The sequence below is a fragment of the Eucyclogobius newberryi genome, unplaced genomic scaffold (assembly GCF_026437365.1).
Source record: "Eucyclogobius newberryi isolate DKJ021-1_F unplaced genomic scaffold, fEucNew1.0.hap1 SCAF_17, whole genome shotgun sequence".
Taxonomy (NCBI): domain Eukaryota; kingdom Metazoa; phylum Chordata; class Actinopteri; order Gobiiformes; family Gobiidae; genus Eucyclogobius; species Eucyclogobius newberryi.
Window position 1 is genome coordinate 7,374,577 of NW_027315801.1, and position 22,496 is coordinate 7,397,072.

The following is a 22,496-nucleotide window of genomic DNA, read 5'->3' on the forward strand; positions in this document are numbered from 1 at the left end:
TTAAATATGATCAAAATGCTTCTACAGTTGTTTTTTAAAGTCAGCATTAATCGATGAATTGTTACAACTGTAGAAATCCATGTAAAGTTGGGTTTAAATAATAATTCATCAAAACAATGGCATTCTGTGTCATCACCAGAGTGTGAAGAGTGCACCACAGAGCTATTGCGCCCTCTGGTGGGCTCCAGGTTCATTACGATTCTGTTTCTGATGAAGAATTATGACTGTGGTTCTTTTCCTCTGTAACATTTGTCTCACATTTCGATACCACAACTCGAGGAGAAGGATCAATACTTCAAACGATTTCAATACCACAAATATAATAAATACTTCCTTCATGTTTCCTTGTGGTCTCAAACTAGTTCTGATAAAGCTCACAATTATTATTTAACTGTTAAAGACAAAGTTTGTCCTGTTTTGTCGCTAATAATGATATAAATAATAAGTATCTCGTTTTGATACTAGTTTAACAATCGATTAGACATTTCTAATCTAATTCTACTCGAATTGACAATCGAGTAGAATTAGATTTGTACGGAGGACCTGCAGTGCCAGGTCTTTGTGTGACTAGTCAGACAAAGACTAGTCACACAAAGACCTGGTTTGCAAAGGGTTTTCTAAAGAATTTGTTTTGCAGTGTTTTACTAAATCTACTTTTAAAAACTCTTTAAAATTATGTATTAAATGTTCTTTTAAAGTGTTAACAAAATGTTTGGTAAAAGATTTTAAAAGTAGATTTTAAAAGTAGTTTTATTAAAAGCATTTACCAATTTGAGTCATTTTGTAAGTTATGTATTACAATTTTTTTTTTAAATTGATTTGATTAAATCTTATTCCTTTAACGTGGCCCTCAGGGGCCTCCATAGATTAGATTATTCTGTATATTGTTTAAATATATTCTTGTCTTATGATATTGAGGTCCAAAATCCTCAAACATTTTCAAGGAGGTCAAATAGATAAAATACAAATGAAATACAGCCCAGTTTGGGAAAGGCTCAGATGAAACGTCTCCTTTAAACGTCTCACTCCCAGAGCCAGGACGAGGTACAATATGACTTTGGTCAAACGTGAACGATATGGCAAATGCAAATACATTTAAGGCAAGTGAGAAATTGTAATATTAGTATAATATATAAAATAAACAATGCATGGAATAAAACAAAAAGGCATTTCACTAAACTGTAAAAAACTAAATTTGTAGATAATTAAATCATAAATAACGTAGCTCCGGTATTAACGGTAATAAAAGTAAGTAAGTAAATAATACGCGTCTAAAGCAGCAGTTCTCAAACATTAACCCCGTCTCTGTGATGAGTGGGCTCCGGCTTCAACTACAAGCCCAGATGCAGACGACCGGAAACTGGCTGAGCAACTCAACTCCCTCTACTGCACATGTGACCAAAGAAACAGTGAGCTAGTTCTGTTTGAATGAAACCTCTTCCCTCCACTGTGCCTTTAACCTACAGAACCCTCTAAACGGAACTCTTGACCTCTAAACGGGACTCTTGACCTTTAAACTGGACTCTTGAACTCTAAACTGGACTCTTGAACTCTAAACTGGACTCTTGAACCCTAAACTGGACTCTACGGTGGACGCTCGGCTGCGGCGAGTGTCAGTAGCAGTAGTAAAGTTGCGAGCGCAGCGCCCTGAAGCCGTCCTCATCTTGCCCGCCGGCGCCGTCGCCTTCGAACGACACGGAGTCCAGGAGAACGACGCCCTCCAGTGGATCGGGCTGGCAGAACTCCACGATGAACTCCTCCTCCGAGTCCAGGAGCAGTCTGGACCAGGCGCTCAGGTCCAGGTCTGCGGCCGTGCCTCCGTACTCCGGGGGCAGCACTGAGCCGGGGATGTGCGTGTGCAGCGAACGCAGGTCTGAGCCGTGAAGTACGTACTGAGGAAGAGCGGGTTCAATGGAGACAACAATGTTAAACGCGACTGCAGATAACGTAACTAGAACATCATGGTTAGAGCGCCCCCTACAGGGCGGACGACTCACTGAACTAAAATGCAGTTAACATTAATATTTTGATAGTAGAAAAAGCTTCAGTTGTAGTCATCTGGACTCAGTTTGAAAAAGTAGACGTTTCGACTCTCATCCAAGAGTCATTGTCAATAACAGAATTTAGGTCGAGAACTCCGATATTAATACTGTTCTGTGGTAAGACCCGCCCATTGGGAGGAGCCTTCCTGAAGTAGAAAGAGTTGTTTGTTTCAACAGAAACTCCCCCCTTGTATCTACCGAGCTAGCCTATTCAGAATCTTAATGGGCTGTTAAAACCTCTTTGTCTTAGTGAGACCCTGGCTCAACCACCCTGAGTACCTGATTAGCATTTGAATGCCCTGGTCCTTTACCTTTCCAGGGGTTCAATAACCCATTATAGATAACAGAAAGATTAAACCTAAGCCCTCCATTTCTGTTTAAAGAAGGTCTTTCTTTTTTAACAAAAAATAGCTTCCTTGACTCCTCTTTCAAACCATCTTTTCTCCCTGCTTAAAACCTTCACCTCACCGTCTTCAAACGAGTGATTAGAGGCTTCAAGATGGAGATGCACGGCACTCTGTGGACCTGAACTAGTATTTCTTCTGTGCTGATAAAGCCTCTTGTGTAGAGGCTGTTTCGTCTCACCTATGTAACGTTCTTTACAGCTTTCTTCACTGCATTGGATCGAATAAACTACATTGCTCTGTTTTTGAGTCGGCAATTTGTCCTTTGGGTGAACCAGTTTTTGTCTTAAAGTGTTTCCTGGTTTAAAATAAACAGGGACTTCGTGTTGTCTAAAAATTCTCTGCAGTTTTTCCGACAGGCCAGACACATAAGGGATAGATACACCCTTCCTTCTCTGTTCAGTTTCCCTTTTGTCCTGCTTCTTGGTTCTCTTCACTCTGTTGATAGCCCAAGCGGGGTAACCACAGGCTGAGAGGGCATTACGGACATGTTTTTCCTCTTTCTTCTTGCCCTCTGAGCTGGTGGGCACACCTTAAGCTCTGTGTTGTAAGGTTCTGATCACACCCAGCTTGTGCTGTAGTGGGTGGTTGGAACCAAAGAGCAGATACTGGTCCGTGTGTGTAGGTTTCCTATATACTTCTATTTGGAGTTTCCCGTCCTCTCCTCTGATCGCACAATCAAGAAAGGCCAAGCGATTCTCGATACACTGACCTGCTTGATTGGTGTAAAACTATAACGTATATGTACAATAGGTATAAATACACAAAATAAAGTCACACTTTGACTGACAATCTGATGGTTTAAAATCTTTCAAACACAGAATAAGACTTTTCTTACCCTCTCGGCCATCTTCTCTTTCAGAAAAGGTTTAATTATGGCAAAAATTCCTTTAAAAATCCTGGGCTCGTTGATGATGTTAACGGCTTTGATTCTGATTGGAAATCCATCCTGTCAAGTAAACAACAACAACAACACAAACATGTCAACATTAATGTTCTCACTCTGTAAAACGCACATTTTAAAGACACGGTGATGATTCCCACAGAAAAAGTATATATCAGTGCCTCTGATGGGTTTTAGCGATTTACTCATTTTGTCTTTGTTTTGTGTGTTTATACCGTCGCTCATATAAATGATAGTTTTACACCAATCGAGCAGGTATTTGTGGAGAATTTTTTTTTAAAAATCTGTAGAAAATGACAGGAAGTGACATCACACCAGGGACACTCATTCCAGTCAAAGTTTATGCAGAATTTACACAAAGAAACAACTTTTTAAACTTAAAATGAATTCAACAAAATAAAGTCGCTCTCATATATTTTTATTTTTAAAAATTGTAACATTAGATGAGTTTTGGCCCAGTGTTTTCTGGGTAATTTCCTAGTGTGATGTCATCAATTACAAACAGGAAGTGAAATTATAAACCTAAAAAATGTGCTATTCTGAGCTGACATTTTAATAATTGTTTAGCAAAATTCAAAATATATTTATTTTATACAGCATTTTAGTTCAATTAGTCGTGCAACCTGTAGGGGGCGCGTTAAAGGCACCTCATCCAGACTAAATGACCTACAAATCTAAATCAAATCTTAAATAAATAAATTAGATTAAGTCCCGCCCATGTGTTCAGTCTAAACCGAGGCTTCGGACTAAACGATAAGCGACGCTGTAACGACGCAGAAGCCGCTCCTCGTGTTCTCTACCCTGGAGGATGCTGACCACTCCCAGTGTTCTCTACCCTGGAGGATGCTGACCACTCCCTGTGTTCTCTGACCTGGAGGATGCTGACCACTCCCCGTGTTCTCTCTGACCTGGAGGATGCTGATCACTCCCAGTGTTCTCTGACCTGGAGGATGCTGACCACTCCCCGTGTTCTCTCTGACCTGGAGGATGCTGATCACTCCCAGTGTTCTCTGACCTGGAGGATGCTGACCACTCCCCGTGTTCTCTCTGACCTGGAGGATGCTGACCACTCCCTGTGTTCTCTCTGACCTGGAGGATGCTGATCACTCCCAGTGTTCTCTGACCTGGAGGATGCTGACCACTCCCCGTGTTCTCTCTGACCTGGAGGATGCTGATCACTCCCAGTGTTCTCTGACCTGGAGGATGCTGACCACTCCCCGTGTTCTCTCTGACCTGGAGGATGCTGATCACTCCCAGTGTTCTCTACCCTGGACGATGCTGACCACTCCCTGTGTTCTCTGACCTGAAGGATGCTGACCATTCTCCGTGTTCTCTGACCTGGAGGATGCTGACCACTCCCTGTGATGCTGACCACTCCCTGTGTTCTCTGACCTGGAGGATGCTGACCACTCCCTGTGTTCTCTGACCTGGAGGATGCTGACCACTCCCCCTGTTCTCTCTGACCTGGAGGATGCTGACCATAGGATTTGAAAACACGGGAGCCGACAAGGCGAGTAGCTTCGGCATTCTCCGGACTGATAAAAAGTACTTTAAAAATGTGAAGGTTATGGAAAGCCAATATGATCACACTCCGCCACTTAGGAGCGGCATATTTTACGATGCTTTTACAAAGTAAAGCGGCGCTTTTAACGGCGCGTACGAGTAGCTTCGGCATTTTCCAGACCACGGCTCAGCAGCCAATCAGAGCCAAGTACACAAATTTCGTCGACCAATCAGCGCGCAGCATGCACATTTTCACTTGTAAACAGTAAACTGTCATGGCGGACTATTGTCAAACGCTTCCCGGCCCGATTTAAATGATAATATTCCCTTTTTTTCTAAGATTTATTGATAAAATGCCCGTCCACATTTCAAAATACCCCATCCAAAATACGGGCAGACAGCCCTCTATCTAAAAGCCTGCCCCTCCCAGTGTTCTCTGACCTGGAGGATGCTGACCACCTTCTTGGCGAGGAACGGCCCTGGGTTGGAGGCCTGGGACATCCCGACGCCACTGTAGTCGGCCAGGATCACGATGCCGTTGACCTGCGCCTCCTCCGGCTGGATCAGCTTCTCCAGCGTCAGGTAGAGCGCTCGCACGTTGTCCACAAAAGGGTAGTCGCCGGGCTTCCACCGCCCTGGAAGAGCCGGGAGTCACGACAACGAGACTGTGAGGCTAAACTACAGCGCGACGTTAGCGGAGGATAAGAGCGACTGACCACTGTGACTAACGAGTGGTCAGCGGTCCAACGATCAGATCGATAATTCTGTTTTTGACACATTTTAACCTGTTTACATCCACCTGCCCGCCGGCGCGCGGTTACCATATTTCAAAATTTCTATTACATCATCACTTTTATTTTCGTGGTCAATACCAGCAAGCCATACATCATTTCAAAGATGATTTTCTCAACAAAACAAACATGTCATTGATTTAAATAATAAATATGCCCCAATAAGCAATTGCCAATAGTTTGTGAGAAAGTCTCAACTTTTACCAGCGCATGTCCTGTTTGCTGTTTATGACGGACGAAACGGCGTTCATTCTGTACATTCTAGTGCTCAATCTGTCCATAAGAAACTATTGAAAAACAATATCCACTTGTATTTTTTCTGCTGAAGTTATCCGATTTCGAGATATTGTCAAGTAAACAAAGTTTTCTACTGTGAAAATATTCACGATGAACGCTCGTCCGGCGCATTTCTCCATCCATAACAAATGACCTGTTTGACTTATAAGATGGTGTTTAGCATCGATCTTTTCTTCAGACTGTTAGCTACAGAATGAGACCATCCACCAATTCTGTCCACGGGTTGGTTTTTTACAGCCTCCGCAAAAAAAAAAGGAGCCGCTACAAACGCATGTTTACATTGAGAATGCGCGTGCTAAAGGTGACGTAGAACACTTTGATTGACATATTATTCTAGCCAATAAGCATAGCTTTCGAACGCTGGGTGGGATTTAGGGCTCCCTCACACAGAATCGTCTCTATTCACATGCGTAAAGGCTGTAAAGAGCCAGATTTTTCAGCAGGAGGCGACTAGATTTTACGCATTGAGTTTTCTGATTTTATTAGCCTTTTGGACGCGCATTTTGTTAGATATATGTTTTATTATACCAATACAAAAATAAAATACAAATATTATTTATTTATTAATTTTTTTCACCTCTATATGGGAAATTCATGGGTAAACTCATATTTACACATACATTGTTTTTTAGCAGTTATAATAAGTATTAGTGGCCTACAAAACATAAAAATGTATGTTTTATGATCATAGAGGAAATAAAATTGGAATAAAACAGTTTGGCACAGTTGGCACATATTTGGATCACTTGTTCCGAATATACTTTTTGATACAAAAAGGTCAACAGCACCAAAATGCCTGTCCCCAGAGATCTGAAACTTTACACAGTTGTTGTCAACAAGATAAACATCATGTACAGCACACAATGAAGTATGTCATGCTCAGGACCATTACAAATTGACAATATTCAGGCGAGACTAAAAAAAGGATGTATTTTGTATGTTTGGGCTTCCGTAGTGTAAGTTCTGAAGCCCTGACAGTGTTCATGTGCACATCTGCAGAAACTAGAAGGCCTAAGCTTTCTAATGATGCATCACACTCACATGTGGAACGTAAGATCCTCTTTTAATAAGCAATGCCATTTGGGTCTGACCATTGTGCACAAGGCGAAATAGGTGGATGGTAACAGGTTGAAACGTGAAAATCGGTTATAAAACAGTTTTATGCAATAATTTCGATTACGATGACCAAAAATACAATACGTTACGGTTTAGGCTCAAGATTATTCTGTTAGTCGTGATTATTCAGGTCACAATATAATCGTAGGAACCAAAAAATACTTATTGTGACAGCTTTCGAAGCAAAATTAAGTATTTTTTGTTCAATATAAAGGCCATAAAATAGACCTAAATGTAAAGAACTGTATCATATCTGGCTGTTTTTGTCACATTTTACTTTATTTTGTTGTTCAGACAGTTTAATCCCGTAAACAAACGCGAGGAACAGTCAGAGCACGAGAAAGAAGGTTAAAGATTTCCCTGTCGATTTGTAACTCAATAATCGTGAAGAAAATTGTGATGTTCTTTCTCACAATAATTTGAAATTGTGACATTCCTATTACGATTATTTTAATATCGACACTTTGGATGTCACGATATCAAATGTTTGTGTGTTTTTGACTATTGTGAGAAAAACATCAAGATTGAACTATTTTATCACGATTATTATTGAGATTGTCATTAAACAGTAAAATTTTTAATTTTCTTTGTTTCCTGTTGTCAAACACGTGACAGTTCCTCGTGTTTGAGAGCGGCTTCACCAAACTGACCTCTGACAAAGTAAACTTAAAGTGCCAATGTTTTTACAATGTTCTAATTTTGACTTTATTTGGTGTGTTTATACCTGTTGTACATATAAATGATAGTGTTACTCCAATCGAGCAGGTATCTGTGGAGAAAATGTTGAAAAATCTGCAGAAAATGACATCACAACAGGGACAGGAAGTGACATCACACCAGGGACACTCGTTCCAGTCAAAGCTTATGCAGAATTTACAAAAAGAAACAACTTTTTTGACTCTAAACATGAATTCAACAAAATAAAATCGCTTTCATTTATTTTCATTTGTCTAATATAAAACTTGTGACATCAGAGGAGTTTTGTCCCAGTGGATGCTGGGTAATTTCCTCATATGATGTCATCAATTACAATCAGGAAGTGAAATAATAAACCTAAAAAATGTGCTACTCTGTAATATTTTGAGAAATTTTAGTAAAATTCAAAATATATTGATCTTAACTGCACTTTAGTTCAATGAGTCGTCCAACCTGTAGGGGCGCTTTAATGTGACAAAAACAGACAGATAAAAAGTTCTTTACATTTAGTGCAGTTTTTTTATGGGACAGATCGTATTTAAAATACTTAATTTTGCTTCCAAAATGGTCACAATTATCATTATTTTTTGGCTCTTACGTTTACATTGTGACCTGAATAATCCCGGTCCCTCGACCTCCCTGCCCCGCCCCACAGCAGAGGTCACAGGTCGCGCTCGCACCTGGTCTGAGGCAGAGGATGTAGCGCCCGCGCGGGTCTGGCCGCGGCAGCACCGTGAGAAAGCCCAGCTCCAGCACGTGCTTGACCGCGGACGGCTTCAGGTCCTGGAACACCTCGGGCCACGCCTTCCTACCGGCCTGGTACTTAAGGAGCAGCTGCAGCGCGCGGTCGTAGTCGAACTTACGAGCGCGGAGGAAACGCAAGAGGAACGCGTCGTCCAGCCGCGTCCGGAGGTACGGCTGCTCCTGCGGAACGATACGCCTTATGACAATATCCAGAGCAGGTCGTCACGGCGATTACATTTATAAAGTCCTTTTCCTGCAAATCCAACGCCTGCGCGGATAAAACTGCATCAAATAGGCTTAATTTTTAATCTTGAAACATATTTACTGTACTTTCCAGATTATGAATCGCACCAGCCAAAAAATGCATATTAGAGAAGAAAAAACATATATAAGTCGCACTGGAGTATAAGTCGAACATGGTGAATAGGTGTACGTATGCTAACGCTAACACCTTCAGCTACATGACGCACAGACAATGAACTGTGCTAAGTGTCTGGTATGTTAACGTAACATATTAACAGTTATTCAGATAACTATAGCATAAAGAACATGCTAACAAGTTTACCAAAGCATCAGTTTTACCCCAAATCACCTCTGTGACACTTCTAAACAACTCCACAAACTCCGGAGGAAGAGGAAGTGCAGATTCTTCTTCTGCGTTGCTTAGAGCCTAGCGCACCCTCTTGTGGTTGTCATGTGAAAATAACGAATAATATCACATATAAGTCGCTCTGGAGTACAAGTCAAACCCCGGCCAAAACTATGTAAATTTATAATCCGGAAAATACGGTATTTGAAGTTAAATACGAGCTCTACGGTCGTGAAAAGGGAACATTTAAGTGCTAATGAACAGATCAGAGCAGAGACACATTGACGCAACCATCTTTAGAGTCATATTTAATGCGTTGAATGATTTATTTTCAAAAGTAAACATGAGAAAACTTTCTTTGCAAACTCTATTTAACCTGAAGCTAATTTATATACATTTTTTTTACCGTTTTTGGGGAGTAAAATAACTGTGATCATTGTCAGATCGTTATAAACTGCAACACGCTCTTTAGATGTTTGTCACTCGGAGTCAAACCTTGACGATCATGTCTCTCAGCGCCTGGACGTCCCGGAGCCTCCACTCGGGCTTCTCCTGGAGCTCGTCCCGGGCCTTGGCCTCCAGCGCCGGCGTGAGCGTGCAGCAGTAGAGCGGCGGAGGGGGGCCCGGGAACCACAGACCCGACTCGGCCTCGGGGCCCGCGGCAGGAGAGCAAAGGTCGATGGACTCGTGCAGATCCGCCATGGACTGAGAAGACAGAGAGAAGATGGAGAGACAACGGAGAGAAGAGACAAAGAGAAGAGACGGAGAGAAGACAGAGAGAAGACAGAGAAGAGACCGAGAGAAGATCAAAATACTACTTTTAACACAAATAATAGTAGTTTATTTTATATTACCGTGAGGTCAAGATACATGTTCTGGTCTTATATTGACATAAATACAGAACAACTGTAAATATCACTTGGCATTTTAGAACAAATATAATTCATGCTTTTCTGTTTGACATATTCTTTATGAACATTAAAGATCATTCATGTCTTTGAGAACAACATCTCCATTTCATTTGACTTATTTATGATTATATTTGTGTTTATTGCATTAAAAAACAACATATATAACCGGATCTCAGCAACAAGATTGTCAAATTCCAAGTTCATTTTAGCATAATCTAAGAATCCATCAATAAAAACGTGTTTGTAGAAAAAAACAGTGTCATATTTAGAAAAGAAAACCCGATGCGTCAAAATACGAACATTTTCATGATAAAACAGAGCAAAGCGGCTTATGGTTCAGAACACGCGTCTGTCTACAGCAATAACGCGCAAAAGATGCGTTACATTTCCAAAAGAAGATGTTTAAAGCTGAACCGACCTGTCCGAGAAGAGAAGAGTCACTTCCGCGTTGTGGTAGAACAGCCCCGTGATTGGTCCAACTGAAACACGTGACGCGTCATTGTCGCTGCGCGTCCGGTTAGCGTGTATGTTAGCTCGAAGCTAAAGCTAAAAACAGTTTGTAAAATGTCCGCAGGTCAAACACTGAGAGTTTTGGTAAACGCGCGGCTGACTGCGGCTGCGGAAGAGATATTTGCGCTGTTTGAAAGAACGACAGCGGAGTTTGAGGAGGAACTGCGCCGCTCCAGAGAAGAGAACCAGAGGAAACAAGAGCTGCTGGACTCGGTGCTGAGCCAGGGTCTGGACCAGGGTCTGGACCACCGGGGTCTAAAGCAGGGTCTGCATCCGGGTATAAACCGGGCTCTGAACCGGGGTTTGAACCAGGAAATCACGCGGGTCAAAGAGGAGCTTGAGGATCATCTGCTGATTCCTGAGTCAGAGTCCAGTTCTGCCTGTGTGAAGAGAGAAGAGTCCTCGTGGCTCCAACAAAGTGAGCACAGAGAGGAGCCACAGGGAGAAGAGCCACATCTACACCCACAGACCGAGGGACAGCCTTCTGACACGGACAACGATGAAGACTGGAGAGCACCATTCAGCTGTTCAGGAGCAGAGATGGAGACAGAGGCTGATGGAAGCTCATCTGCACTAAACAAACACAGGTCTGAACCAGAGACAACGAGCGTCACTGCAAACACCAGAGACATGACGGGGACGTGTGAACGAGCCGCACAGATGCGACACAAGTGCTCCATTTGCAAAAAGACGTTTCAGAGTAAGGATTATTTAAAGGTCCACGCCAGAGTTCACACGGGGGAGCGACCATACAGGTGTGCAGTCTGTGAGAAAACTTTTAGTCAAATGTCTCATCTCAAGTCGCACACCAGAACGCACACGGGCGACAAACCTTTCAGCTGCTCGATCTGCGGGAAAACGTTCAGTCAGACGTCTCACCTGAAGGCGCACACCCGCACGCACACGGGGGACAGGCCTTTCAGCTGTTCAGTATGCGGGAAAAGCTTCGTCATCGGCTCGACGCTCAAACTACACATGAGGACGCACACGGGCGACAGACCCTTCGGGTGTTCGCTTTGTGGGAAGACCTTCAGTCAACGCTCTCATCTCAAACGACATCTGAAAACGCACCTGACAGACTGACCTTACAGCTGGTGCACAACGGGGCGTCTCGGTCACGGTCCAAACGGTTTCAAAGACGTTCTTCATTTTTAATCAGGTGGAATTTGTTTGAGAAGCTCGAATGTGTCTGAGCTCTTTTTCTGTGTGAGCTGCAACTCATAAGTTTTAGATCTTAATCAACTGTCGCCACTGAAGTGTTATGGTTCTTATTGTTGCAAAGTAAATGTACGATAAACACTGGACCATAACTCGGTGCGTTCATGGTTGTGACATGGTTTTGTGGCTCGCGGCTGAAACACGGTTGACGCACTAGAACTAGTCTGAATTCTTTTAAAATGTTTGGATCGTTTGTGGCGTCACATCTCTTCAGTTTGTGGCGTTGCGTCTCTTCAGGCGCCGCTGCAGCAGTCGCCTGAGAACCTCACACTTCTGGAGAAACATCCAGACCATCAACCAAATGTGTCATGAGCAAAAGGCCCATCATTGTTTCTGAAGTGTTTTTGGGCTGAACACAAGCGTCTCAGGGACTTGAGTCGACAGAGCGATCGGCTCCAAAGAGCCTCAAAATATGTGATAGATATAATTATTATTATTATATTGGATAGATATGCCATCCATTCATTTTCTTCCTCAAAAGCCACGCACACACCGCGGCGTCAAATTCGTGCATGACGCAGAAGTTGGACGCCTGTACATCTGAAGACAGACGCCCCGGACTCACGCCTGTAAAAATACACTCACAGCAGACGTGCGTCTGAGTCGTCCTGCACAAGTTGTGTTGTGTTGTTTTTCTCGTAGTGTAAATGGAGTTTAATGGCGGGCCATGCCTATGGTTTATTAACTTTACAAAGTCCAAAAGCGGAGGCGATGGGCTCCGGGGCCAGTCTTGGACCCGCAGATACTTCAGAGCTGAGCAGAGTTTAGTCACTATCAATATTTGCTCCAAGAGCTGCGTCAAGGACTTTTTTTAATCTTGCGTGTTTGTTTTGGGTCTTCTTCCGGGTCGTGCGTAGCAGGTCACTTGAGCGTCATCGCTGATTGGCTGCAGCGGCGCATCTGCCGCAGAAAGTTGGACAAAGCTGAACATGTCGGCATCGGACGCTTTGGACGCTCTCGACCCTCGTACGTGCGTCCAAAGTGGCGAGAGCGGCGAAAACGCAGGAGGCGTTCGACGCGCGTTTACATAGACTTTGAATGTATGTAAACTGGACGCTTTAGACGCCGCCGGTCTGAAAGGGCCATTATCCAGGGTCACAGGGGCAGCAGTCTAAGCAGGGACTTCCAGACTTCCCTCTCCCCAAACACTTCCTCCAGCTCTTCCGGGGGATCCTGAGGCGTTACCAGGCCAGCCGAGAGACATAGTCCCTCCAGCGTGTCCTGGGTCTCCCACGGGGCCTCCTCCTGGTGGGACATGCCTGAATCACCTCCCCTCCTCGTCCAGGAGGCTCTGGAGCAGCTGCTCTACTCCGAGCTCTTCTCATCTGACATATAAATTTTTCTAAGTTTCACGATGGGCCCTGTTCACGACGGGCCCTGTTCACGACGAGCCCTGTTCACGACGGGCCCTTTTCATGACGGGCCCTTTTCATGAGTTTTGCTCAAATAAAAGGCTGTGACACAGCGCAAGTTCCAGAGTGATAATCACTGCAGCAGATTCAGACTTTTATATCCTGTGTAAATATGAGGAAACCTCCGTGTTTATTAAGTGTTTTTGTCTCAGAGCTAAAGGCTAACAAACGTTAGCTTAAATATAAAACACATAAACTTTATAAAAGTTCATAGAATGTTTATTATTGATTACATTTATTGTATGTTAGCATTAGCTTGGACACAAAAGCACTGATATATTTCAGCAAGACTTTAATTCCCCATAAAAGGAATAAAACAGGAAGTGGAGATCCGCATTGAAGGCCCCGGAACCAGACGCTCTGTTTCTTGAAAAGCTCAAACGAGTTTTTACATTTCACATCTTTAGTTTTAACACGTAAACCATCACGTTATTGTGTGATACTTTCTCCTGTGACGAGCACAGATTGTTTTGTGAAACTTATCACCGGATCTCTATATTTTGTGATAGTTTCATAATAATAAAAATAATAAATACAAAGTGATTCTGGCCAATTGTATTTTAAACACCCTTGACATTTATAGCTTCTGAACAGAACATGAGCTCATATTATCTGGTCAAGGAAAAGAGCATTTTCTAATCATAAAGTAATAATGAAGAAAAAATTTAATTGCCCAAAAAGAAAGATTCTGATGGGAAAAAATCATAAAAAATAATCATGCACGAATGAAAATAATTGTCGACCTGAGTTTTATTATTAATAATTTCCGTGTTGTGGGAGACCAGCCCCGTGATTGGTCCAAATGAAACACGTGACGTGTCATTGTCGCTGTGCGTCCGGTTAACACGGATGTTAGCTCAAAGCTAAAGCTAAAAACACTTTGTAAAATGTCCGCAGGTCAAACACTGAGAGTTTTGGTAAATGCGCGGCTGACTGCGGCTGCGGAAGAGATATTTGCGCTGTTTGAAAGAACGACAGCGGAGTTTGAGGAGGAACTGCGCCGCTCCAGAGAAGAGAACCAGAGGAAACAAGAGCTGCTGGACTCGGTGCTGAACCCAAGAGTCGCGCTGTTCAGAGCGGATCACAGGACCACGGAGAGTCCTGGACCCGGACTGGACCAGGGACTGGACCATGAAGCTCCAGGGATCAAACACCAGGAAGATCCATGGTAATATTAATTGGTGTATGTATGTATATGTATATGTATATATATATATATATATATATATATATATATATATATATATATATATATATATATATATAATAATTAAAGTTAATACTATAATTTGGTCTAAAATTTGGACATTACATTTCAGGTCCAGTTCTGTCTGTGTGAAGAGGGAAGAGTCCTCACTACTTCAACAAAGTGAGCACAGAGAGGAGCCACAGGGAGAAGAGCCACATCTACACCCACAGACCGAGGGACAGCCTTCTGACACGGACAACGATGAAGACTGGAGAGCACCATTCAGCTGTTCAGGAGCAGAAGTGGAGACAGAGGCTGATGGAAGCTCATCTGCACTAAACAAACACAGGTCTGAACCAGAGACGACGAGCGTCACTGCAAACACCAGAGACATGACGGGGACGTGTGAAAGAGCCGCACAGACGCGACACAAGTGCTCCATTTGCGAAAAGACACTGGCACAACAATCTCATTTAATAACCCACACCAGGCTGCACACGGGGGAAAGACCGTTCATCTGCCTCGTCTGTGGGAAAGGGTTTGTCGACGCCACTAAACTCAAACTACACAACTATACTCATACGGGAGAAAGACCTTTCGGCTGTTTGATCTGTGGGAAAAGGTTCATTGTTGCCTGTAGACTCAAAATACACATGAAATTCCACACAGGAGACAGGCCTTTCAGCTGCACGGTCTGTGAGAAAACGTACGTCCATCGCTTCAAACTCAAACTACACATGAGGACGCACACAGGAGACAGACCCTTCGGCTGTTCGGCATGTGGGAAAACGTTCACTCAGAGTTTCTACCTCAAAAAACACATGACAACGCACAAGGATAAAAACCTTGCGGCGCAGAAACAGAAGTTGTGAACGAAGCTTTAATACAGTTAACAGGCCTTTAATTCAACCGTTTAACTGTAGGATTAATACACACTGAAATGAAGTGCACGAACAAGAAGCTATCAAACAAATGTGTGTAATACGTAATTATCTATAAATACAAAATACTGTGTCTTCACTACATAACAGAGGTTCCTCGTCCCAAATCTCTGCTTTTTCGTGCCTTCAAAACTTACGGGAAAAACTGGCCAAACGAAGGCCGACGTCTGTGAATATGATGTGTATTTTATCTACCTTTTTTATACTGAATTTGACCCCCAAGAAGATACAAACAGTATATTTACATGTAATTTTGATGAAACTCCTGCTCGGCCTGTTTTGAAGTTTGTGTCCAGTCTCGAAGAGGAATATTTTATTACCAATTTACAATAACAATAACTTCAATAACGAGTCATTTTCAATAAATCAATGCACTTGTTTGAGGCCTCCTCCGGACACAGATCTGGAGATGGTCCGTCGTGGGGGAAAAAAGACATTTTCTGGCTGCCTGAAGATGACGATGACACTAAATCTCGACTAAAACTAAACGTCTAAAACATTTACACCGAGAAGCTGAGGTGCAAATGTGCTTTTAGTATTTATTATTTGTTTTTCCTTTCATAGTTATCTTTAGTCGTTGATCGTGTCCAGATTGGATTATTGTGGCATTGATTTGGTTCTGAAGAGCGGGAACATGATTATATTTGATATCTCTGTTTGTTGTTGTTTACGGGGCCCTCATGGCTGTCGGATACGCTCAATCTTTAGATTGTAGTTTTTTTTGGGTGAACTCTCTTTTCAAAGACCTTCTGCTTTCACGGGACACGTTCAGACTGAACGACTGGTCCCCATGGCAACACTTTTAATGGGGCGTTTTGTTTAAATTGTACATGTTTTTATGTGTATTGTGCCAGCAGAGCTTCCTCTCAAGGGCCCGTCCGTTAAAAAAAACGAAATAAAAACTGTCAAAATGAACTGTTAGTGTGGTTTTTGGACCAGTGGCTTAAACGAGCGCTCGTTCTGCCTCCGTCGCTCAGGACACAATACGTATTATGAAAATGTATAACATTTCTTTGTGTTTTTATTGTACAACATTTAAATATGAGCTCCAGGTTTGAGGTCGAGCTGCTCCTTTGCTGCAGAACACTAATATTTACTTATGATCTTTTTTTCCTCTTTTTGAAATTATGTAAGTATGTAATTCCTTTTAAATGAATTAGAGAAACAATAATTACATGTATTTTTTCACTTAAGTCCCATAATTTATTACCATCATTACAAAGTTGTCTCAATCCAAAAGATCTTTAAGAGATGTTTGTATCCAACTGGTTATTGATTATTACTAATGTTTTGTAATTTAGAATTTTGACAATTAAAAAAATAAAAAGTTTATATCCTGTTCAACTGTATTCCAACCCGGAAGTGATGGTTATATTTCCTTTTGGAACATGGATCCAAGCCAAGCCCCCGGAAGCCAAGATGGCCGCCATTGAAACCTATGGAGCTGCTCATTGGCGCATGGTTCCAAAAAAGTTTTTTAGTTCCGCATTACTTCCTGAATACTGGTATATCTCCTCCCACTTTTGTGACGTCATCGCCGTGAGGCTTTGGCGTCGGGAGCGCGCACGTCACAGCAGCGTGAAAGACTGAGAAGAGTCAACACGGACTTTTGGAATAATTCGGCTTGAAATAATATGTTTACGTAACGTATAATGATGTTGTTGTATCCATCTATAAATATACATGTATCATATTGTAAAGCTCTGATATTTAAGAGAATTATAAAGAAGTGTTAAGATAAAAAGCCTGGTTTAATGACAATGAATTACATTTAGAGGTGTAATAACGTCCTCATCATTTTCTGTAGTTTTTGGTTTGGGTATTTATTTTGTTATTAACTTTTCAGTTATTCATTTACATATTATAATTTGGCCAATATGCTTTTTTTTAATCAGATGAAAGAAATATAAAATATAATCATCGATTCTGTTACACAATTGAGTTAAGCAGTATTTAATTATATTCAGTTTCCTTTTGTGTCGTTTTTGTATCATGTCAATCTTTAATAAATACAAAACACATTTGTTTATTAATGTATTTAATAAGAATAATGAACATGAATGAACTTGTTCAATAAATGCAAATCTGATAACTACAAATGATAAATTGATTTTAGCCAGTTTTAGTTGAGTTTTAAAGCTACAATGAGTTTTAAAGCAACAATGTGGGAGTCCCTTATTAAGGAGTTTGAGTCTGTGTAATGTTCATTATTATTATCATCATTAATATAATCAGAAAAGGTTTATTCCATTGTCAAAGAACAGAATTCACAAACAGTGGAACTTGCTTTGGTGATTCAGTGCAACATAAAAATATTAACAATGATAAAACAACCTGTATAAGTCAAATGGAACAAACTGAATAAAATAAGATATTCCTTTATTGTCCACACATGAGGAAATTTTGTTGTTGCAACACAGTAGATCCAGAGGAAAAGGACAGAAAACTTATAGGAAGTTTAAAAAACACTCTTAATAGATCGATCTTAATAGAAGAACTCTTATAAACAAAAACTCCTCTAGACAGAACCTCTCATACCTTAATAAAGAATGGAGGGGGAAATAAAGATAAAATAAAAACAGCGTAAGACAAAATAATACAAATAATAATGGTAAAATAAACACTCTTTTTACATCAGTTATATGCACATGAATGTGACATTATTGTGTTAAATACTGAATATCTCAGTATTTAACAAGACTTTGTTTCCATGGCTACGCAGTCTTCTGTACTTCAGTAACTGCACCGTTCAGCTCCATCGTATGACTGAGACAAACAGAACATGTCACAGCTTTAGATTATACAAGTCATATAACATACACTTCATATGTTTTAGATTATACAAGTCATATAACATACACTTCATATGTTTTAGATTATACAAGTCATATAACATACACTTCATATGTTTTAGATTATACAAGTCATATAACATACACTTCATATGTTTTAGATTATACAAGTCATATAACATACACTTCACATGTTTGTCCTGAAGCTGCTTCACAGACACATGTGACACATCAGTGGCTCTTTTGAAGAACAATTATCATTTAGTTTTTTTGGTCATAACAAAACAGACATTTTATAAATTCAAAATACTGATTCTACACAGTTTACTTTTAGTCGAGGCAGAAGTTATTATTAAAATACCTTTTGCTTTGGAGTCGTCAGGAGTTTACTTGAGATGACTCTGTGTCTGCAGTGATTGGGTCTGCAGTGACCTGTAGTGACCTGCAGTGACCTGTAGAGCTCTGGACAGCACAGACAGACTAAACTCACTGGTCAGCACTCTGAAGATGAGAAAGATACTCATTAGAACATTGATATATTCTGCACATTTAACAGAGAAAAGCTGGAATATGTTATTGACAGATTTACATTTCGCTCTGTAACACAAAAGTTCCTCTTTTCACATTAATTTTTAAATCTAGAACCAAAAGTCATTTACTTATGCATAAGTTTAAACCTTAGAAGTTAGAACATAACTCACATGTTTGCTAAATCTCTACATATTCCATGGAAGTAAATCCATGACATTCCTATAGAAAACAAGCGTGTGCTTTGTTTAAACACAGCACACGTCATTATGAAATATGTAATAAAACCTCAAATGTGGTCTCAGCCCCTGTAAGTACAGCACTGTCACTTTTAAACACCTTTACATTTATATATGTAAGATATGACCCATTTCAGCAGGTTATATTTGAATTATTGGTTGTGTTTTAAAGCACATAATACAAACATCACTTTATTTCCCTTCTTTCTCTAGTTTTCCTTGATCTGTGCATAACCTCTTGTCTAATAGAACATTTAGTAAGAGAAATAATTAGTTATTTATTTGCAGAAGCACGAGCCATCACGACGTGTTATTGCATCTTTGTGTAGCTAAACTTTAGCTTACGTTAGCTCGTGTTAACTTGTGTTAACTGTGTAATCGTTGTTTTACACTTCATATGGAACGATGTGTGAAACGTGAGGAATGACATTCAAACACAACTTACGTGTATCGTGGTCTCGTCTGGTCACATTCTTCTGTTTGTGTTTAGTTTCCGTCACATGTTCTCCTGAGGCTCGTTCATGAGAGTGACGTGCGCGCTCGGTGCGCGTACACCGTTCACCGGAAGGTTAAAAATGTATTTTTTAAGTATTTTAGAAACAGTTGAAGAGTGAATTTCCTTCTATTTTATTTTTAGACTAAAAACAATTTAGCATGTTTGGTAATTTTAGAGGCCGAACTCCTGAAATGGTCCGACCATGAGGCTGCATTCTGCGAAGTGGCCACTACTCAATTTGGAGCCAGAGGCAGAGGGGGCGTACCCTATCCAGATATTATAATAGATCCATGATCCAAGCCCCCGGAAGCCAAGATGGCCGCCATTGAAACCTATGGAGTTGCTCATTGGCGCATGGTTCCAAAAAAGTTTTTTAGTTCCGCATTACTTCCTGAATACTGGTATATCTCCTCCCACTTTTGTGACGTCATCGCCGTGAGGCTTTGGCGTCGGGAGCGCGCACGTCACAGCAGCGTGAAAGACTGAGAAGAGTCAACACGGACTTTTGGAATAATTCGGCTTGAAATAGTCTGTTTACGTAACGTATAATGATGTTGTTGTATCCATCTATAAATATACATGTATCATATTGTAAAGCTCTGATATTTAAGAGAATTTTAAAGAAGTGTTAAGATAAAAAGCCTGGTTTAATGACAATGAATTACATTTAGAGGTGTAATAACGTCCTCATCATTTTCTGTAGTTTTTGGTTTGGGTATTTATTTTGTTATTAACTTTTCAGTTATTAATTTACATATTATAATTTGGCCAATATGCTTTTTTTTTAATCAGATGAAAGAAATATAAAATATAATCATCGATTCTGTTACACAATTGAGTTAAGCAGTATTTAATTATATTCAGTTTCCTATTGTGCCGTTTTTGTATCATGTCAATCTTTAATAAATACAAAACACATTTGTTTATTAATGTATTTAATAAGAATAATGAACATGAATGAACTTGTTCAATAAATGCAAATCTGATAACTACAAATGATAAATTGATTTTAGCCAGTTTTAGTGGAGTTTTAAAGCCACAATGAGTTTTAAAGCTACAATGTGGGAGTCCCTTATTAAGGAGTTTGAGTCTGTGTACTGTTCATTATTATTATCATCATTAATATAATCAGAAAATGTATTGCCATTGTCAAAGAAAATAATTCACAAACAGTGGAACTTGCTTTGGTGATTCAGTGCAACATAAAAATATTAACAATGATAAAACAACCTGTATAAGTCAAAAAGAACATACTGAATAAGATAAAATATTCCTTTATTGTCCACACGTGAGGAAATTTCGTTGTTGCAACACAGTAGATACAGAGGAAAAAGACAGATAACTTATAGGAAGTTTAAAAAACACTCTTAATAGATCGATCTTAATAGAAGAACTCTTATAAACAAAAACTCCTCTAGACAGAACCTCTCATACCTTAATAAGGAATGGAGGGGAAAAATAAAGATAAAATAAAAACAGCGTAAGACAAAATAATACTAATAATAATGGTAAATAAACACTCTTTTTACATCAGTTATATGCACATGAATGTGACATTATTGCGTTAAATACTGAATATCTCAGTGTTTAACAAGACTTTGTTTCCATGGCACGCAGTCTTTTGTACTTCAGTAAACTCCTCCGTTCAGCTCCATCGTATGACTGAGACAAACAGAACATGTCACAGCTTTAGATTAGATTAATACAAGTCATATAACATACACTTCATATGTATTAGATTTATACAAGTCATAGAACATACACTTCACATGTTTGTCCTGAAGCTGCTTTACAGACACATGTGACAGAGCAGTGGCTCTTTTGAAGAACAATTATCATTTAGTTTTTTTGGTCATAACAAAACAGACATTTTATAAATTCAAAGTACTGATTCTACACTGTTTACTTTTAGTCGAGGCAGAAGTTATTATTAAAATACCTTTTGCTTTGGAGTCGTCAGGAGTTTACTTGAGATGACTGTGTCTGCAGTGACCTGTAGTGACCTGTAGAGCTCTGGACAGCACAGACAGACTAAACTCACTGGTCAGCACTGAAGATGAGAAAGATACTCATTAGAACATTGATATATTATGCACATTTAACAGAGAAAAGCTGGAATATGTTATTGACAGATTTACATTTCGCTCTGTAACACAAAAGTTCCTCTTTTCACCTTAATTTTTAAAGCTAGAACCAAAAGTCATTTACTTATGCATAAGTTTAAACCTTAGAAGTTAGAACATAACTGACATGTTTGCTAAATCTCTACATATTCCATGGAAGTAAATCCATGACATTCCTATAGAAAACAAGCGTGTGCTTTGCTGTTTAAACACAGCACACTTCATTTTTAAATGGGTAATAAAACCTTAAATGTCGTCTCAGCCCCTGTAAGTACAGCACTGTCACTTTTAAACACCTTTACATTTATATGTGTAAGATATGACCCATTTCAGCAGGTTATATTATTGGTAGTTTTTTTATAGCACATAATACAAACATCACTTTATTTCCCTTCTTTCTCTAGTTTTCCTTGATCTGTGCATAACCTCTTGTCTCTTAGAACATTTAGTAAGATAAATAATTAGTTATTTATTTGCAGAAGCACGAGCCATCACGACGTGTTGTTGCATCTTTGTGTAGCTAAACGTTAGCTTACGTTAGCTCGTGTTAACTCGTGTTAACTGTGTAATTGTTGTTTTACACTTCATATGGAACGATGTGTGAAACGTGAGGAATGACATACAAACACAACTTACGTGTATCGTGGTCTCGTCTGGTCACATTCTTCTGTTTGTGTTTAGTTTCCGTCACATGTTCTCCTGAGGCTCGTTCATGAGGGTCACGTGCGCGCTCGGTGCGCGTACACCGTTCACCGGAAGGTTAAAAATGTATTTTTTAAGTATTTTAGAAACAGTTGAAGAGTGAAATTCATTCTATTTTATTTTTAGACTAAAAACAATTTAGCATGTTTGGTAATTTTAGAGGCCGAACTCCTGAAATGGTCCGACCAAAAGGCTGCATTCTGCGAAGTGGCCACTACTCAATTTGGAGCCAGAGGCAGAGGGGGCGTACCGGGCGTACCCTATCCAGATATTATAATAGATCCATGCATGGATCATGGATCTAATAAACTTGAATATCCTTTTCTGATCAATCACTTCCGTGTTGTGG

The 22,496-nt window shown here is 40.3% G+C and overlaps 2 protein-coding genes and 2 long non-coding RNA genes across 4 annotated transcripts; 1 reads left to right on the forward strand and 3 right to left on the reverse strand.

Annotated features, from left to right (window-relative positions):
- Positions 1 to 1,234: 1,234 nt before the first annotated feature.
- On the reverse strand, positions 1,235 to 9,797 carry ttpal (tocopherol (alpha) transfer protein-like). Its single transcript, XM_072448871.1, has 5 exons — positions 9,582 to 9,797; positions 8,434 to 8,677; positions 5,295 to 5,488; positions 3,285 to 3,395; positions 1,235 to 1,892 (listed from the first exon to the last, which is right to left on the reverse strand). The coding sequence occupies exons 1-5, from the start codon at positions 9,786 to 9,788 to the stop codon at positions 1,614 to 1,616; spliced, it is 1,035 nt and encodes a 344-aa protein (XP_072304972.1). The 5' UTR covers positions 9,789 to 9,797; the 3' UTR covers positions 1,235 to 1,613.
- Positions 9,798 to 10,525: 728 nt separating this feature from the next.
- Positions 10,526 to 15,758, forward strand: LOC140362515 (uncharacterized). The gene is made up of 3 exons (XM_072448601.1): positions 10,526 to 11,585; positions 14,035 to 14,305; positions 14,457 to 15,758. Exons 1-3 carry the CDS (start codon positions 10,562 to 10,564, stop codon positions 15,196 to 15,198), a joined length of 2,037 nt encoding a protein of 678 aa, XP_072304702.1. The 5' UTR covers positions 10,526 to 10,561; the 3' UTR covers positions 15,199 to 15,758.
- Positions 15,759 to 17,388: 1,630 nt separating this feature from the next.
- LOC140362719 (uncharacterized) lies at positions 17,389 to 19,345 on the reverse strand. The gene is made up of 3 exons (XR_011927118.1): positions 19,272 to 19,345; positions 18,421 to 18,560; positions 17,389 to 18,033 (listed from the first exon to the last, which is right to left on the reverse strand). It is a non-coding gene; the product is annotated as an uncharacterized lncRNA (long non-coding RNA).
- A 1,287-nt stretch (positions 19,346 to 20,632) lies between these two features.
- On the reverse strand, positions 20,633 to 22,145 carry LOC140362720 (uncharacterized). The gene is made up of 3 exons (XR_011927119.1): positions 22,082 to 22,145; positions 21,262 to 21,372; positions 20,633 to 20,984 (listed from the first exon to the last, which is right to left on the reverse strand). It is a non-coding gene; the product is annotated as an uncharacterized lncRNA (long non-coding RNA).
- Between the last annotated feature and the right edge of the window lie 351 nt (positions 22,146 to 22,496).

Excerpts from the sequence above, each read along its gene's own strand:
- ttpal (XM_072448871.1), bottom strand. The coding sequence starts at position 9,788 with ATGGCGGATCTGCACGAGTCCATCGACCTTTGCTCTCCTGCCGCGGGC. Across the intron at positions 8,678-9,581 it reads TGAGAGACATGATCGTCAAG|GAGCAGCCGTACCTCCGGAC; the intron begins GTTTGACTCCGA and ends ATCGTTCCGCAG. Across the intron at positions 1,893-3,284 it reads AAGAGAAGATGGCCGAGAGG|TACGTACTTCACGGCTCAGA; the intron begins GTAAGAAAAGTC and ends GCTCTTCCTCAG.
- LOC140362515 (XM_072448601.1), top strand. The coding sequence starts at position 10,562 with ATGTCCGCAGGTCAAACACTGAGAGTTTTGGTAAACGCGCGGCTGACT. Across the intron at positions 11,586-14,034 it reads TCTGAAAACGCACCTGACAG|GTCAAACACTGAGAGTTTTG; the intron begins ACTGACCTTACA and ends AAATGTCCGCAG. Across the intron at positions 14,306-14,456 it reads AAACACCAGGAAGATCCATG|GTCCAGTTCTGTCTGTGTGA; the intron begins GTAATATTAATT and ends ATTACATTTCAG.